This window comes from Dicentrarchus labrax, unplaced genomic scaffold (assembly GCF_905237075.1).
Source record: "Dicentrarchus labrax unplaced genomic scaffold, dlabrax2021, whole genome shotgun sequence".
Classification (NCBI taxonomy): Eukaryota; Metazoa; Chordata; class Actinopteri; family Moronidae; genus Dicentrarchus; species Dicentrarchus labrax.
In genome coordinates, this window is record NW_026136717.1 from 2,946,119 (window position 1) to 2,963,024 (window position 16,906).

A 16,906-nucleotide genomic window follows, 5' to 3' on the forward strand; every position below is an offset into this window, starting at 1 on the left:
CCTAGGACAGATCCTTCAGCTCTAGGTGGGTGGTCGTCTGTCTCGACCAGTTGGGGTGGGAGACAGACAGGCAGGTGCACAGCAACAACAGTATTGGCAATGGCAGTCAAGCAGGACCATGGCAGGAGGCTCCACCAGGATCCATGAGAACCTGTGAGACGAGAAAGCACAAGAACTCCGGGGAAGAAGTGGAGTTAGTAACATGCATTAATGGGACATGAATGAGTGCAGAAAGAGAGAGGAAGAGAGGAGCTCAGTGCACCATGGGAAATCCCCCGATAGTCTAGGCCTATAGCAGCATAACTAGGGGATGGTTCAGGACTCACCTGATCCAGCCCTAACTATAAGCTTTATCAAAGAGGAATGTCTTAAGCCTACTCTTGAATGTGGAGAGGGTGTCTGCCTCCCGAACCACAACTGGAAGCTGGTTCCACAGGAGAGGAGCTTGGTAACTGAAGGCTCTGGCTCCTGTTCTACTTTTAGAGACTATAGGAACCACAAGTAGCCCAGCATTCAGAGAACGTAGTGTTCTAGAGGGGTAATACGGTACTATGAGCTCTTTAAGATATGAAGGGGCCCGACCATGAAGAGCTTTATAGGTGAGGAGGAGGATTTTAAATTCTATTCTACATTTTACAGGGAGCCAGTGCAGAGAAGCTAGTACAGGAGAGATGTGATCTCTTTTTCTAGTTCCTGTCAGTACTCGTGCTGCAGCATTCTGAATTAATTGGAGCGTTTTAATGGACTTATTGGGGCAGTCTGATAATAAAGAGTTGCAGTAATCCAGCCTTGAAGTAACAAATGCATGGATTAGTTTCTCTGCATCTGTCTGTGATAGTATGTGTCTAATTTTTGTAATATTACGTAAATGAAAGAAGGCAGTCCTAGAGGTCTGCTTTATGTGGGAGTTAGAAGACAAATCCTGATCAAAGATAACTCCAAGATTCCTGACAGTGGTGCTGGAGGCCAAGGTAATGCCATCTAGGGTAACTATGTACTAAGGTTTTTGGGGCCAAGAACAAGAATTTCGTTTTTTTCTGAGTTTAACATCAGAAAATTGCAGCTCATCTAGGATTTTATGTCCTTAAGACATGTTTGTAATTTAGATAATTGATCATTGATAATATCATCTGCATAACAGTGAAAGTTAATGGAGTGATTCCTAATAATGTTGCCTAAAGGGAGCATATATAAAGTAAATAGTATTGGTCCAAGTACAGAACCTTGTGGAACTCCATGACTAACAGTAGTATTTATTGAATATTCATTGTTAACATGTACAAACTGTGAACGATCTGATAAATATGACTTAAACCAGCTTTGTGTGGTTCCTTTAATGCCAATTTGATGCTCAAGTCTCTGTAAAAGAATATCATGGTCAATGGTGTCAAATGCAGCACTAAGATCTAATAATACAAGTACAGAGACAAGTCCATTGTCAGAAGCAATCAGAAGGTCATTATTAACTTTAACCAGAGCTGTCTCTGTGCTATGATGAACTCTAAATCCTGACTGAAAATCCTCAAATAAACTATTGTTATGTAAAAAGTCACACAACTCTTTGGCGACTACCTTCTCCAGAATCTTAGAGAGGAAGGGGAGGTTAGAAATCGGTCTATAGTTGGCTAAAACCCCTCGGTCAGAAAACAGAGATGTAAGTAAGTGAAAGTCATTATTTACAATATTAACAGTTTATATCTTTTTCATGAAACTCACGCGTTTGTTTCTGTTTATTTTTTGTCGTCATTGATGGAAATGTGTGAATTCTATGTTAATTAGTGAGCTCATGGTTATTGAGAGCTGTTTCCAATTGTTTTGCACTTGTCATTTACATACATAAGGGAGTCTGAATATCAGCTCTAATAATGCAGTAAAATACAACACCAGCAATAACTGTAAACATACCTCTATGATAGTGTCAACAAAATAAAACAAACATTTTAGGCATAACAAAGGTATACTTTATAGCAGAACCATTCTATTGGATTACATGAGATAGTACAGGCAAATAATGTGGACACTGAGTGTATATATACAGTATAATACAGATATATAAGAAGTATGTTTGACATGAACATGTTGTTTGCTCTGTAACATCTTGACAAAGTGAGAAATACATGTGGTGTTCAGTTAAAAAGTAAGCATCAAATTAAAGTTTATTCTTCCTCTTTACATTCCTTGCTCTCTTCTCTCTTTACCTACTGTTCTTCTAACCAGAGAACAGCAATGGCAGACCAAGGTGATCACAGGGCCCCTGTGCCAGAGGTTCCCAAAGGTTCCCAAAGGCTTCTCAAAACGAAACAACATCTACTTTCGACCCCTCATCAAGGATTAATATGGCGTCAGTGTAAACATGAATTGTGAGCAGTTCGGTCCTTCTTTCCTTCTTGAATTGTTGAATTTAAAAGATGTGTCATTTGAAGTAATAAATAAATAAAATTAACTTAATGTATCAGATTTTTTTAAAAGGGTTATCATCAGACTAATCCAGGGCCCTTGGACACAGGGGGGCCATGGGCTCCAGCCAAGGTCAACCTGAACATGAATCTGCTCCATGCAGGGACTATTAGAAGGAACATAGCCCTTGTGTGTTGTCATGAATATGACAGTTAAAAGTGTATACATGTCAGGGTATATGAAAGATGGATAAACATGAAGCTTTCCCTCTTTTAAATTTGACTTCAGTATCATTCATGGTTCTTTTTGGACCAAATGAATATTGGTTTGACCTTTAAGCCTCTGAGTCGGTTTCATAAACTACAGATAAATCATCTCAGTCAGAGAGAAACTACTACTGTACTGTGGATTGGATGCTCAAAGTCCTGCTGCAGTTCATTGCAATGCCCAGTAGGTGGTGCTGCTGCTGCAGCCATTAGATAGAATACACACTGCTTTTCTTGGTTTCCTCCTAAAAGTATCATCAGAGCCACACTAGACATTTGCACACAATATTGATGTTGTCCAAATAAATCCTTTTTGTCAAATAAGCAACACTAATGTTAACATTACACTCGCATAAGTTTCTTCTGTTACATTTGTATTAATGTTGCTTTTCTCTTCTGATCTTTGAAACTTCATTTGAACTCTGAACGGGGCTCCCCTCTGTGAACAGTCAGCCACAAGGACACAGTCACAGAGGCTGTTGTAAGGTCAAAGACTCGATGCTCCATTCTACACTCATTTCCTTCGTGCTTGCTCTTTCCTAGCCCTTCCTCCTACCAGCTCCTCATCATTATCTCATAAACCATAAGAGATCCAAAACTATTTAAGAAAACCAAAAATTCTTTCAATAGAGCTTTTTTACAGCAGCCATTTTGCCATGAATTAGTAGTTGGTCTTACCAATGATACTGATTAAAGTTCCATTTAGGTCAACCAGAGAGCTAATATCCCCATGATGGTGTTGTTGCTACACTATCATCATTAATGTTGGCCCATTTGCATCATTGCAATGACCAATCGCTTTGTGACTCTGCCAAGAAGCCTGGAAAAATAGCAAAGGGTCACAATCGAACCCTGGGCTGCTGCAGCAAGGACTCAACCTTGGTACATGGGGTGCCTGGTCTATGAGTTACCAGAGTGCACCATGGTAATTACTTTATAAGGGGTACATCAGGATCGTGTTTTATCTCAGTACCTGCCTGTGCCCAGCAAACTCTTCAACTCCTCAGACACTCATTAAACTGGTGCCTGTGATGTTCTCTGGTTAATGTGCAATAGTCTGGCTTATTCTGTCACTAATACTGCCGTCTTTTAAGGATGTCAACATATTAACATTATCAGTACTCACTACTATTTTTTCATTACACTTCTGTTGGTCATATACTGTAGCATACACTTACTTCTATCTCTGTATATTGTATTATTATGTGCATACTTACTTTGTATTTTATTTTTATGTTATATGTATATACCGATATATACATTTATATATATTTTTTCTAGATATATTGTTAGATATTGTTCTTTAATGTTGTGTGAGCACCTTGAGCAACCGTAACAATTCCTCCTGGGGATCAATAACGTATTTCTGATGCGGATTCTGATAAACTGAAACACCGGTGAGACGTGGGATGCCAACACGTCATTTCTTTGTGGTGTTTGTCTGTAAACTGTCTTGTTGCTGTTTTAAAACTTAATTAATAGCTTGTAGTCCATCTGACTGTACATAAAGGGAATGTGTTACAGCATTCATTGGAAAATCAATAGAAATATATATATCATGTTCATGTAAAGGCTTACGTGTGTGTGTGTGTGTGTGTGTGTGTGTGTGTGTGTGTGTGTGTGTGTCCTTTAAACCAACTGTTCTTTGTGTCAGTGTCTTTTCAGTCCAGGCAGGAAGGTGAGTGAGTGATTGACAGCTCAGTCTGTTCCTGCGACTGAGAGACATTTTTCCATTCAGCCAGGCAGCCTCCACTGCCAACACACTGTGTGGCCTCAGCAGCTACAGTAGACACACACACACACACACACACACACACACACACACACACACACACACACACACACACACACACACACACACACACACACACACACTGGCCATGACTTCACAGGGGGCTTGGTTCTGGCACAGGCTGTGATTGGCTGACTGAAGATTGTAGGTGTGGTTTAAGGAATATCGAAGAATTCTGACAGCTCTGTTATGATGCAACATCAGAGATTCAGGGTGGTTTCTCAAAATATGTCCAGATCAGTCAAATTGACACATGTTCACATGTGGCTTCTCCTTGTAATTGTGGCTCAGGCAGGCTGTGAAGGCTTAAATGCATTCATTACTCATTTTTCAGGATTTTACTGAAACTGATTATTTTGTCTGACACTAAAAACCATCAAATCACTACAATACATTAGCAGATGAGAAGCAGATAGCTGAGCAGGCTGGGATATCTCAGCCCTCCGTCTATCAGATGCTCTGACTCAGATAGAGAATGGCGTCACCCCAGCACCACAGTTATTCACTTTTCCCCGCAGACATGCACAGAAGAACCACATGAAGAATGATTTCTGAGTGGAAAAGATTTGAAACCCCACACTGGATTCAAGCCTGAGAATCACATAAACGTGCTTCAGTTCCTTTGCAAAGCAGACAGATACCGTACCTGACTGACATTCTCAGAGGTCACAGGTGCTCCCCATGCAGCAGTGGGCATTGTGCCGCAGGGGGCATTATGTTTGATCATGCAGAGATAAACTTGTGTCTGATTCACAACTGTTTTGCCAACGGCACTACTGGAGCCTCCAAACACTTCTGTCTTCATTTATCCATCTATGAAATTAAAATTCTGAAATTGTCTGAAAATAAAATTTTAACTTGAAATCAATTTACATAAGTTAATAGATAAAAGATTAGTCGATTCCACTGAATTTACATATTTTGCAGTATATCAAGTCAAACCAACATAGTGGCCTATCCATAATTCACATAAACACAGCAGTGAAGACTTGTTTCTCCCTTGAGGCCACTGCAGTCCTTGTTCACTGATGCTGAGGGTTTTCACCGTGCTGAGATGTTCTTTGACAGGTGAGCTGAGTCATTCCTGCCCAGTGCTAGAATAACTTCTCCGCCTGCCCTCAGGCTCCTGCATACACCGTTTTTACGCATTGCATGACCACTCCGCCTCTAGGTCAATGACCACGCTGCTCCAATACGCTAGTAAACTAGCAATATGTGGCAGGGAGCAAGATCTGGCAACCTGGTAAACTGGTACAACTGACAATCAGAATCAGTCAGGGGTTCATAGTCTGGAGTCTCGCAGTAAAAGATAGGCCTTTCCCACCAACAGGCAACCAACTCCATTTTGGTTCAAGCTCCTAGTTTTGAACCATTTGGAGCATTTATTATTATTTTTTTTAAGTATTTTGGGGGGTTTTTTATTGCCTTTATGATGGTGAAGGCTGGGGACAGACGGGGGGGGGCGCTGAACCCTGGGCCGCTGCAGCAAGGACTCAGCCTCGGTACATGGGTTGCCAGCTCTACCCACTGAGCTAATCTGGTGCCCCATTTGGAGCATTTTGACCAAAAATTAATTGATTTGGAACCTGAAAAGTTGCATGGGAACCAAAGTGGGCGTGTCATATTCTATAGCGCCCACTGTTGTTGATGCAACATGATTGATTCCTGTGTTTCCTAATGGAAAAGCAGGCTAGTTTGCAAGATAGCACCAAGGTCTGAAGAATCTTTAATGGAACCGGTTTAAGAACCAGAAAAGGGGAAAAGGGGCCAGAGTGGATGACGTCCCATGTGGTGGCAACAGCAACAGCAAAGTGAGCAGGGGTCCAAGATGGCGCTGGTGTGAGTGGTTGTATAGAGTTTAGCTGAAGAGCGACACTTTTCCTTACTAATATTTTACTGTATACTGTATTGTAACTCAAAATACAGGCCAGTGTGCTAACAGGATTTTGAAAGCTGGATGGCAGCGTGGCAGCACCTGCCTTACCACACACCGCAATCTTTCCAAAACGCAAACTTCAAAGCGACATGGTTTTCCTCAGATGATACTGTAGCTGTCCAGGAGAAATCTTGATCATACCCATTTATCTGCAACCATTGGGTCCTCCTCCACTCAGAAATATTACATCATCCATCTTCCTTCCAGTTACCACAGACAGCTCTGTTTTGTCTGCTGCAGCATACAGGGTCATTAATTTAATTAGAAACCCCACCCACCCTGGTTGAAGTGCAGGAGGGAAAGGTGCTCTAGCCTGCTTCAAGGTCGGATGTGTCAGAGCTCTGATGGTCTTAAGGTTATCTCAGGGTTAAGGGGAGGATCTGCTTTTACACAGATTTTAACAACTGTAACAAGGGTACTGGTCTTCTTCAGTGCAAAATCAGCTCTAGTTCTTCCTCAAAGTGTGCAGAGGGCTGAGGATATTTTATATTAGGGGTCATTTAGAGGGTGTTAAAGGGACAGTCCAACCCAAAACCTGTAGTGCTGTTTATCCATCTAGATCGTTCTGGTGTGAGTTGCTGAGTTTTGGAGATATCGGCCAAACAGATGTCTGCCTTCTCTCCAGTGTAACAGAACCAGAGGGGAAATTGATTTAAATGACCCAGTGATCCTGGAAATAATCCACGTTGTCCTGGAAGTTCTTAATTGTATTTTAGCCCCTCTCTCAGATCTACGCCTCAGATCACTTTTTTATTTTTATGTATTTTTAGATGAGATTAGATTAGATTAAACTTTATTATCATTACACAAGTACAGGTACTAGGCAACGAAATGCAGTTAGCATCTAACCAGAAGTGCAAAGCAGTAAACTGCAGAGTAATGTGCATATGTACAAAAATATGTAAAAAAAACAAAACAAAAAAAACATTCTAGATATATATATATATGAATATACTAACAGGATATTTACAGTATGAACAGTATTAACAGAAAGAACGGAGTGAGGCGAATACACTAGGATATATATGGCTATTAAGTTAAGATATTAACAGTATGAGGTTGACATTATATACAGACAGCTAGATATAATTACACTATAGGTAGTTATGAATGGGTAAAGTGGGAGTTCAGAGGGAGTGGGGTCTCCTCGATGCAGAGTTTAGCAGGCTGACGGGAAAAAGCTGTCCCTGAGCCTGCTAGTTCTGGAACGGAGAGACCTGTAGCGCCTCCCAGAGGGGAGCAGGGCAAACAGTTTGTGACCTGGGTGGGAGGTGTCCCTAGCAATGCTGCGCGCCTTCTGCAGACATTGCATGCTCTGGACAGCCTCAGTGGTGGGCAGTTTTCACCACCCTCTGCAGAGTTTTCCAGTCCGAAGCAGAGCAGTTTCCATACTAGACTGTGATACAGTTAGTAAGAATGCTCTCGATGGTGCAGTGGTGTGTGTGCCGCCATTGGTTTTCCTGAAGTCCACAATGATCTCTTTGGTCTTCTTGGTGTTGATGGCCAGGTTGTTGTTGGCGCACCAGGTCGCCAGGTGCTGGACCTCCTCCCTGTAATCTGACTCATCGTCGATGAGGCAAATCACCGCTGTATCGTCCACAAACTTGATGACGGTGTTGGAACCATGTACAGGTGTGCAGTCGTGGGTGAAGAGGGAGTAAAGGAGGGGACTCAGTACACAGTCCTGTAGGAGACTCGACTGTTGGTTGAATAACCTGTGCCAGTATGACACTTCAAAGTGGGTGTACCAGCAGCAAGCAGAATTCTCATGATAGCCCAGTGGAGAAATTTCTTGTTGTAGTTAATAAAAACACACACAACAATGTTAATTGTACGTGCAACAACAACAATCAACAATTGTTTGTGAAAAGATGAATTTTATGTAAAAAAAAAAAAAATCGACTGAATTTGAACTGTTACTTATAGGCTGTGACCACATTAACGTTATGGTTAGAGGAAAACTTGAATGAATTAAATTAATGGGGCATATCTGTAATAAACATGAACCCTGCACCATTAAAAAGGAGAAACAAAACTTTAATGCATCAGTACTAGGCCTACTGGTAAATTATATGACTGTTTGTGAGCAAGTGCTGTCCTGTATTGTCAAGAAAAACTTGTCAAGAAATGTCCTGAACAGGTCCTGGAAAATGAGAAGAGTGGGAACCCTGATGGGGTTGCTGGAAAAGTGAGTAACACTGGTAGACAAAAAAGAAATTCTAACAAACTGTAGCTTTAAAAAAAACACCAAACTACTGAAGAACCCACACAATATTGAAAACAATGACAGGCCAAAATCAAGTTGTACTTCACGCCTTTGAGAACTTCAAGCTAACTGACTGCTGAAGTTGTCTTCACTTATTCAGGGATACTGGCCCACCCTCTCCTTAGAATCCTTCAGGTTTGACTGTTGAGCAGTGGAATCAATCCGCATTATGATTAGCCAACGTCATTCTGTGTCTTTCATACCCTCACACAAACACATCTTCCACCCCCTTTCTTAGACTTGGGGTATACAGAAGCCCCTCTCCCCTTCCTCTGTTCAGCCTCTGTTCTGGGGTCACCCAGAGGGGCAGCCAGTGTCACCGCCGTTAACCAGTTAAACCAACCATCTGGAGCCAGCTGGGACCCCCAAACCCCCCCTCCTTCATCTTCATCCCAGCACCACACCCCCCCTCCTCAGCATCCCGTGTGACCAATCGGATGGACTGAGGGTCCCTCTTGGTACCCCAACCCCCATAAGACAGACCACCATCCCCCCATAACCCTCTGCATGGTGATAAAAGGCAGGTGTATGTGAGTACACCTTGCCTTTTTGTTCCTCCATCAGTGTGAGATCTGACAGGAAGTGTGTGTACGGGAGGCAGGAGTTCATCTGACACGGTGTACAAACGTATTTACCCCCTTGTGTTCATCCTGAAAGCACAGGACTGGGTGCATTTAACTTGGCTGATGCAAGTTCTCACATTGTTATCTAATAGTCAGCATATTGTGGTGACAACATGGGATCAACTGCTGCCATGCCAATGAAATCTAGCACTGAACTAAAATATAAGAGAGGCTGCTCAGAGTGTGTGCTGGAGGAAGTGCAGCAACCCAGATTCACACACACACACACACTCACACACAAACTCACTCACTGATACAGTAGAAGGGAGGAGAGAGATGTCCTGCAAAATAAGAATCTTCTCTTCCCAGGCAGTGTTCCAGAGCACAGTGGACTGAGCTGGAGTCAGAGACAGGGAGAAGGAGAGTGTGACACAGGAGGGGGAGAGAGAGAGAGAGAGAGAGAGAGAGAGAGAGAGAGAGAGAGAGAGAGAGAGAGAGAGTGTGTGTGTGTGAAAAAGTGAGTGAGAGACCCGCGTAAACGTCATCTGCCTACTGGAATACGGACTACAAGCATACGAGCGCCGGCCGGAGGAGGGACAGTGGCTCCACTGTGTACCCGGACAGAGTATCACTGTGGTATCGGACAGGAACCCATTGCCGTCAACGGGGCAGCAGGAGCGGGGCTGAATGCTGGAAGACACCCCGGAAAGTGGCACCAGGAGCAGCTGTTAGTGAGTGATTGAGCAGCGGGGGGTGGCGGGGGGGGGGGACATGGCTTCCTCTCCGGTGACCCCAGCATCGCTCGAAGGAGAGACACCTTCACCCATCGGGAACGAGGGCCCCGCTACAACCCGACAGGTACACGTCTGTGCACCCCTTTCATGTCCGACGACGTTCCGACCTAACGAACTTCGTTTGAAAACATATCAGTTTAACTCTTACTCGGACATCTGCAAAGACACATGCGTGCAAGAGCGTGATTTCACACATAGCCCGAGTCAGCAGAAACTACCCTTTAATTCGGCATGCATTTAACACTTAAACAAGCGCTTGAATTGAAATAACATCCACGGTTTCTCAAGTATTCACGTCCGATAAAATAAACACTGATGGGTTTTTATCAAGCTGCATGACTCGCTATAAAAGTTCAGATTTGATTCAAGTTGGTGCCACTTGGTGAATCCAGTGCTCGCCGAATTTCACATAAGACTTAAAGACATGCGCGAGCGCCTACGTCATTCGATGTCACGTATGTATATTAGCTGATGTCCGAGGAAACATAAACCCGATAGATTTTCTATGGAGTTTGGTGTGACGTATTGGCGCTGCTGACACGCTGCTTGTACGTCGCTGCCAGTGATCCTGAAGTGCTGGGAGATAGTTTATAGAGACAGCAGGCTCTCGCTGGGAAGGCGTTTCCCTCAATGTGACACTTGCATGGAAGTCCAAATGACTGCTGGAAAGTCATGAAGTTGCCCTTGCCAATCCTGTTACTGCTGTCCATCCAGAGCCACTGATGGTGTGTGGGCTGAAGAATTCTTCCTGATTATACTAAGCTAGATTTACAGTATTTGCCCCCTCAGTGCTTGCAAGTTCACTTTTGGCTCATTTTTTTTCATTTTTTATTCATAGTCTGGAGCATATTGACATAGAAATGATTCTATTTCCTTTTCCATCAGCCTGCCAAACAGCAGGTTACGGTGTGCCACAGTGAATGAGTCACACACAAGAGAGCCAGCATGTGCCTCTGTCAGATAGCGTTAAACACAGAGTGCTCTGACACTCATATATAGCCCGATATAGAGCATGTTGTCTTGGTAAAGGTGACTTTGTTTACAGCCTGCTTCAGATTGAGCCCCTCACAACAGGTGTAAGGTGGTATCAGTGTCACCAGTCTGGCGGCTCTGATGTCCTAATGTGTACACACGGCTGCAGGGACAGGAATGCAAAGTGAATGCCAGATGTACAGCTTAGACTGCCTGTCCTCAAACCTGGGGCATCAGAGAGTCTGTGAGATCAGATCTGGAGCTGGAATTTGCTGTAATCCTGCACAGTGATGGCAGTGAACAGCACACAGCATGTTCAGGTTTATCATGTCTTCCCTGTTATGTGTTAAACCATGTTAAAGCTTTCTCAGTGTTTGGCAAATAGAGAATTAAGTGTACACGATTAATGCCATTACAAGGAGTCTGCTATCTGTTCTGGTAGGAAGCCCTGTGATGACCCACTACAAGGTGACTGTATACACTATACACCTGTCACCTTTGGTAATTTGGATAGTATTTTACAGGTGTCACCTTCAAATGTGTTTACTGTGTTTTCCTCTTGTGGTATTCACAATTGACAATTTCATGCAGGCTCGACCACTTCCCATGTCGTAACCACGAGCTCACAGGTTCCATTTGAAGGCAGCTATAAAATAACATTTTGGAGCTAAACCTTTTAATGGAATTGCTACAATCAGGGAATCTGCTCGAGGGCTAGATCTGTCGCAGTCAGCCTCATGGTGAACTTTACTTGTGAATTCACACTATTGACCAGAAGCAAATGATTTTCACAGTGCTGACTTTTTAGGGGGGATCAATGAGTCTGAAACAGCTATCATAGCTTATTAGCTCTTATGTAACCCTGCTGCCCTGGAGTATAAACTGCACCACTTAAAGTACCAATGTGTAGGATTTAGTGGCACAACCTCTTCTCCATGGGACTGAGTTTCATAGCTTTTGCTTGTTCTAAGTGACATTTGCTCACCTTCTCACGTTTTGTTATTTAGCTTGGTGTGGCACAGCCTTTGGCATAGATTGTTGGTGCTCACCTACTAGCTCTGTAGTCACTATAGTCACTTTACCAGCAAGCTTTGGGCACCAACTATCTTGCAAGCACACCTGGAGGAACTTTGCTCTTTGCTTCCTCCCATCATGACTTATTTGACAGCAAGGTATTGATATGGGCTCAGTCTGGCAGGCAGAGTGTTGCTACAGCAGATGTTTCTGGCAGGTTGGTTTCAAAGTTGTGTTTTGGACATCAGAGTTGTGACAGAAAGGCCTGAGAGGCAGAGCTGCGGGCTCCACAGCTACCATGCTCAGTCATGGTGTGCCTGTTGTCTATTAGCCAGTGTTTTCCATTCAACCACAGTTGCAGTATTTCCTGTAAGCACTCCAAATAACCACTGAAGCACTACACTGTTATGAACATATGAGTCTGGATGTTTCAACCTGTCATTTACAGGAAGTTTTTACACATTGATTTTAATGCCAAAGAAGAAGCTACAGTACATTAATGCCATATGATACAGAATCAGTTGGAACATCTTAGGAAAGTTTTGTGTTTTTGTGGGTGCTTTATCATTAGCACCTGAAAAAGAACCTGCACATTCCCCTTTCGGTCGTTGAATGTTGACCATTTCCTTTCCTGTGTGCGTTAATAGAGCTTGTACTGAGGCCAACTCCTTTTAGTGCACAGGCCTAATAATCAAATATTTAAGGTGTGTGCCCATGCAAGGCCTGCCTGATGCTGTTTTTATTTCTGTATTGTTTGGGGATTTTACCACATCGATACTCAAATTTTTGTCTTTCAAATCTCAAATCGAGTCAAGTTTACAGGCAGTCAGGTCTTAAGTAGATTCTCAGAGCAGTCATGTGCAAGTCTCAAGTCCTCATTTTAGTGATTGAAGGTGCTGTGTGAAGTTTCTACAGTTAGGGCTGTTGGGCAATGTTTTGATCAGAGGGTCCCTGTTTTGTTTGTGTCTTGTGTGCACATGTACATGCACTAGTATCCCGGCTGGGGCAGGGCCTTTCTGTGTGGAGTCTGCATTTTCTCCCTGTGTTTGCATGGGTTTCCTCTGTGTGCTCCAGTGTCTCTCACCATCAGTAACATTTATGTTAGGTTAATCCTCCAGTCTGTGCCCTTGACCAAGGCACTGGCTCAGATCTGGCCACTGCCTCTACTACTTAGAGTGGGTCAAATTCAGAAAAATACATTTCCGATCAGTAATGGATAACTTAACTAGCAGGCCATCGGGAGCACTGGGAGAATTCTCGGTGACCTGGTCGGCTGATTGTGTGTCAGGCAAGGCATTAAAAGGAGAAAAGCCCTGGTGGAAAGCGCAGCAAAATACTGCAAATCAGATATTTACACGAGGAAGGGACATGGCTAGTGTTAAAATCATTGAAAAAAACATGTTAGTAGAGCTGCCATCAGCATGTCACAATATCACAACTACCCAACTACTAAAGAGCTGCGTACTCTTTTCTGTCAGGTGGAAGTAGGTCTAGTCACTCAGAGGTAGCAGAGCTTCATGATGATCAAGTCCAGTCAGAGCTTTGAGCACATGCCAGCTGCTGAAGTGCACTATAATAATATGAAAATTTGTCCCCGCAGGATTAATTACGTAAATGCCCTGCCCTTGACTAACTCCTGAAGTTGAACACTTTTTAAAACTATTTTTGAAGCAGTTTCTGTGTGTAGTAAGTCTGAAAGATACATTACTACCATAAACAAATAAACAGCTGCAGCATTGGTTTTCAAACTGTTTGTGTCCAAAAGGGACACCAAAATCCCAAAGCACTCCTGTATTCATTTCAATCAGCAAAAACATGAGCAAATATATTTAAATGACGTTAGCACAATAGAGATCAGAAAACGTCTTTGGCGATTAGACCCCATTGTGACGTGGACTCTAGACACTGGTGGTGGTGGTGGTGGTGGTGAGGGAACGAAGAGAGTGCTGAAGATCTGGTTGTGGAGTAGACTTCTGATGAGCTCAGCCTGGGCACTGGATATGATGAACGGGAGGTGAACTGGGTGGAGGAGAGTTGCAACGATTTTGCACTGAAATGACAGCTGAAAGCAGCAGAGAGGAGAACAGATTTTGATAACAACCACATGATTGGCTAGAGGAGATTTTGGCTGAGTCTGATTGGTTTAACTGAAAGGATAAACGCCCATAGTCAGCTGATTAGGAAGGAATAAATGTGAATGAATGCGACATAATGAGATAGTGAACTTGTGCTGAACTTCATATCACTCTCATCACTGTAAACATTTAGTTTGATTTACTAACAGCTTTCATTCAGTTAATGAATTATTGTTGTTCTTGGCTGTTTTAGTCTTGTATGTGGTGGCCTAAACTGGTTTAAAGCCAGAATAGTGAATTTAAAAATTTCTAACGTTGGCATCCCCTAGTGGTAGTAGAAAAGACACAGATTGGTCTCTGCGACTCTAAATTGAACAGTCTGAAAGCAACACAAAGATTTTTACCAAGATTGTCTAATTTTCTACACTTCGGCAGGCCATTAGAACTAGTTTGGAGTAATGCTATAATCACATAAAATCCCTACAGATAGGGGCTTTAAACCTGTGTACACATTCACATAATGACATCACGAGCCACTCAGGAAGCCTTAGACTTCCTTGAGGCTGTGCTGCCATGAAGAACAAATGAGCTTCTTCCCTCCGTTTCACCTCAGAAGCTCAGGCCTAAAACAGAAGCGAGTTCCTGTTAGTAGCTATCGCAGCCTTCAGGTTATTAATCTCTGTGTGTGTGAAAGTGGAGTGATTAACATTGCAATCAGGAGTGTGAGGCTGTGATGACGGACAGGGCAGTTAGAGGGGGGTGGAGTTGTAATTCACCACCAGATCTGCTCCTGCAGAGGAGGACATCTGCCACTCGTTTTTTTTCTGTCTTAGCCAAGGTCAGATTGTGATGGGGGGGAATCAGGCTGTGTCAACGGCGGCAGCGTGATTCTGCAGAAAGAGAGGCATGGATATAAACAGAAAGAGCGACAGAGGGGAGAAGAGAAAATGCGGTTCTTCAGTGGTGATGAGTTAAAGGATGTTAATGTGATAGCCACTAGGCTTCAGTTTCCATCTGCCACTCAGTGAGAAATATGGGTCAGTGGGGAAGGAGATTGAGTTAGGGTTTGAATTTGAGATGTTTGTCTCAAATACCAGAATAGCTTAAATCTGAAGGGAGGGAAAATGCTCCCACACGATGGAAATTTAAATGATAATTCTAGTTTATTCAAACCTGTTTTATTTAGTTCGCCATCATTTACAATGAAAACATTGTACTCATGAGCCAACTGAACACTTTCTGGCACAACTTCAGCCAAATGTACACAGCTTTCTGGTGCAACATTTCAGTTGTGCTCACTTTCATTTTCACCTCCAGATAAAGTAGTTTAGATAAATATTGGTTTGTATTGTGTGTGGGCACAGTTTTACTTTGCCAGAACTGATCACAGTGTTAGCGGAATTTTGGGTGCTCTTACCCTAACCAAGTGTAAATTTTTTAACCTAGAGAAGAGTTGTTTTTAAAGAGCACAGCACACTTTTTCTATGTATCCTGATGCTTCCTATCGCAGCTGTTGACTGGTGAGACACATTTCTGCTTCTGTGGTGTGCTGCTGACTGGAGAACGTACCCTATAGCCTGCGACTATGTTCTAGTAGTTGACAGTAGGGTTGGGTGATATGTTAAAATGTTCAAATCGGCCATCGTCAGTCCAACCACCAGCGACTGCCCATATATTCTCATCACACTGTCTTATTAGTCTTTCCACTGTTCCAATACGCACCAACTCAACTGCCCAACTTCAATTCAATTCAGTTTTATTTGTATAGCGCCAATTCGAAACAAAAGTTATCTCAGGACACTTTCCAAATAGAGCACGTCTAGACGCTACTCCTTATAAAGTTATTTACAGAGACCCAACAGTTCCCACCATGAGCAAGCACTTGGCGACGGTGGCAAGGAAAAACTGCCTTTTAAGAGGCAGAAACCTCGGACAGACCCCGGCTCTAGGTGGGTGGTCGTCTGCCTCGACCAGTTGGAACTTCCCTCTCATCTTTATTCTTCGGATAAAATTACAAAAAAACGAGATGTACGAGTCTCCCATAGCCAATATCTTTATCCAAATCTAGTTCACACCTCACAAGAGCTAGCTAAATGTACAGTTTACTATGTTCACAGCCCCAAAAGTAGTTCCAGTGATTCCCAATTGACAGTATTTTTCGTGCATGTTATTTCAACAGCTGCTAAATCATTGACTGCTCCGCCATGCCCAGTGGTGTGTCCTTTAACTTCTATATATCTGTGATTTGAATTTCAGAGTAATGCATAGAGTTCTGAGGTTTCAGGTGGGGCTAAGTGGGTTAGGGTTAGGGTAAAACTTATACAGTGGTGCGCTCAAAACTACCTGTTAAACTGTTGAAACTGAAGTATTATGACATCCTATTTTTAGTGCCGAAATAGTCAGTCAGTACCAGAAATTCCTGCCCATTGGATAACACCTATATATCACTGCAAAAAAATGATTATAATGATTTCTTTCCTACTTTTTGGTCATTTTTGACAATTAGTATTAAGTAACAAACACAGATTGGAACAATCTCTGCATGTGCTCTTGGTGTGTATTTGAACAGTATCATATAAACTGCGGTTTCGTGGAGGTTGTTGGGCTCAGGAGAAGTAGCGGGGTCACAGCTGTGTTAAAGTCCTCAAGGGTACGTAGTTTCTCCCTCTGCAGTCCCAACGCCCAGCATCTGCCTCTGTCTCTGCCTCCACCTTGCAGGACATGACTAAGCATTTTTCCCAGCAGACCAAGCAGTAAGCAAAGTAAAGTATTTAAGAGTATGTTAGGTGCGGTACACTGGGTAATGGCCTTACGAGTAGAAAGCATGAAGA

At 42.9% G+C, this 16,906-nt stretch overlaps 1 protein-coding gene across 1 annotated transcript in view; it reads left to right on the forward strand.

Annotated features, from left to right (window-relative positions):
- Nucleotides 1–9,965: 9,965 nt before the first annotated feature.
- ank2b (ankyrin 2b, neuronal) overlaps nt 9,966–16,906 on the forward strand; it is a 194,631-nt gene continuing 187,690 nt past the window's right edge. Inside the window, exon 1 of the mRNA XM_051428993.1 lies at nt 9,966–10,078. Coding sequence (XP_051284953.1) covers nt 9,992–10,078 — 87 coding nt within the window. The 5' untranslated portion in view covers nt 9,966–9,991. The remainder of the gene's footprint in view (nt 10,079–16,906) is intronic.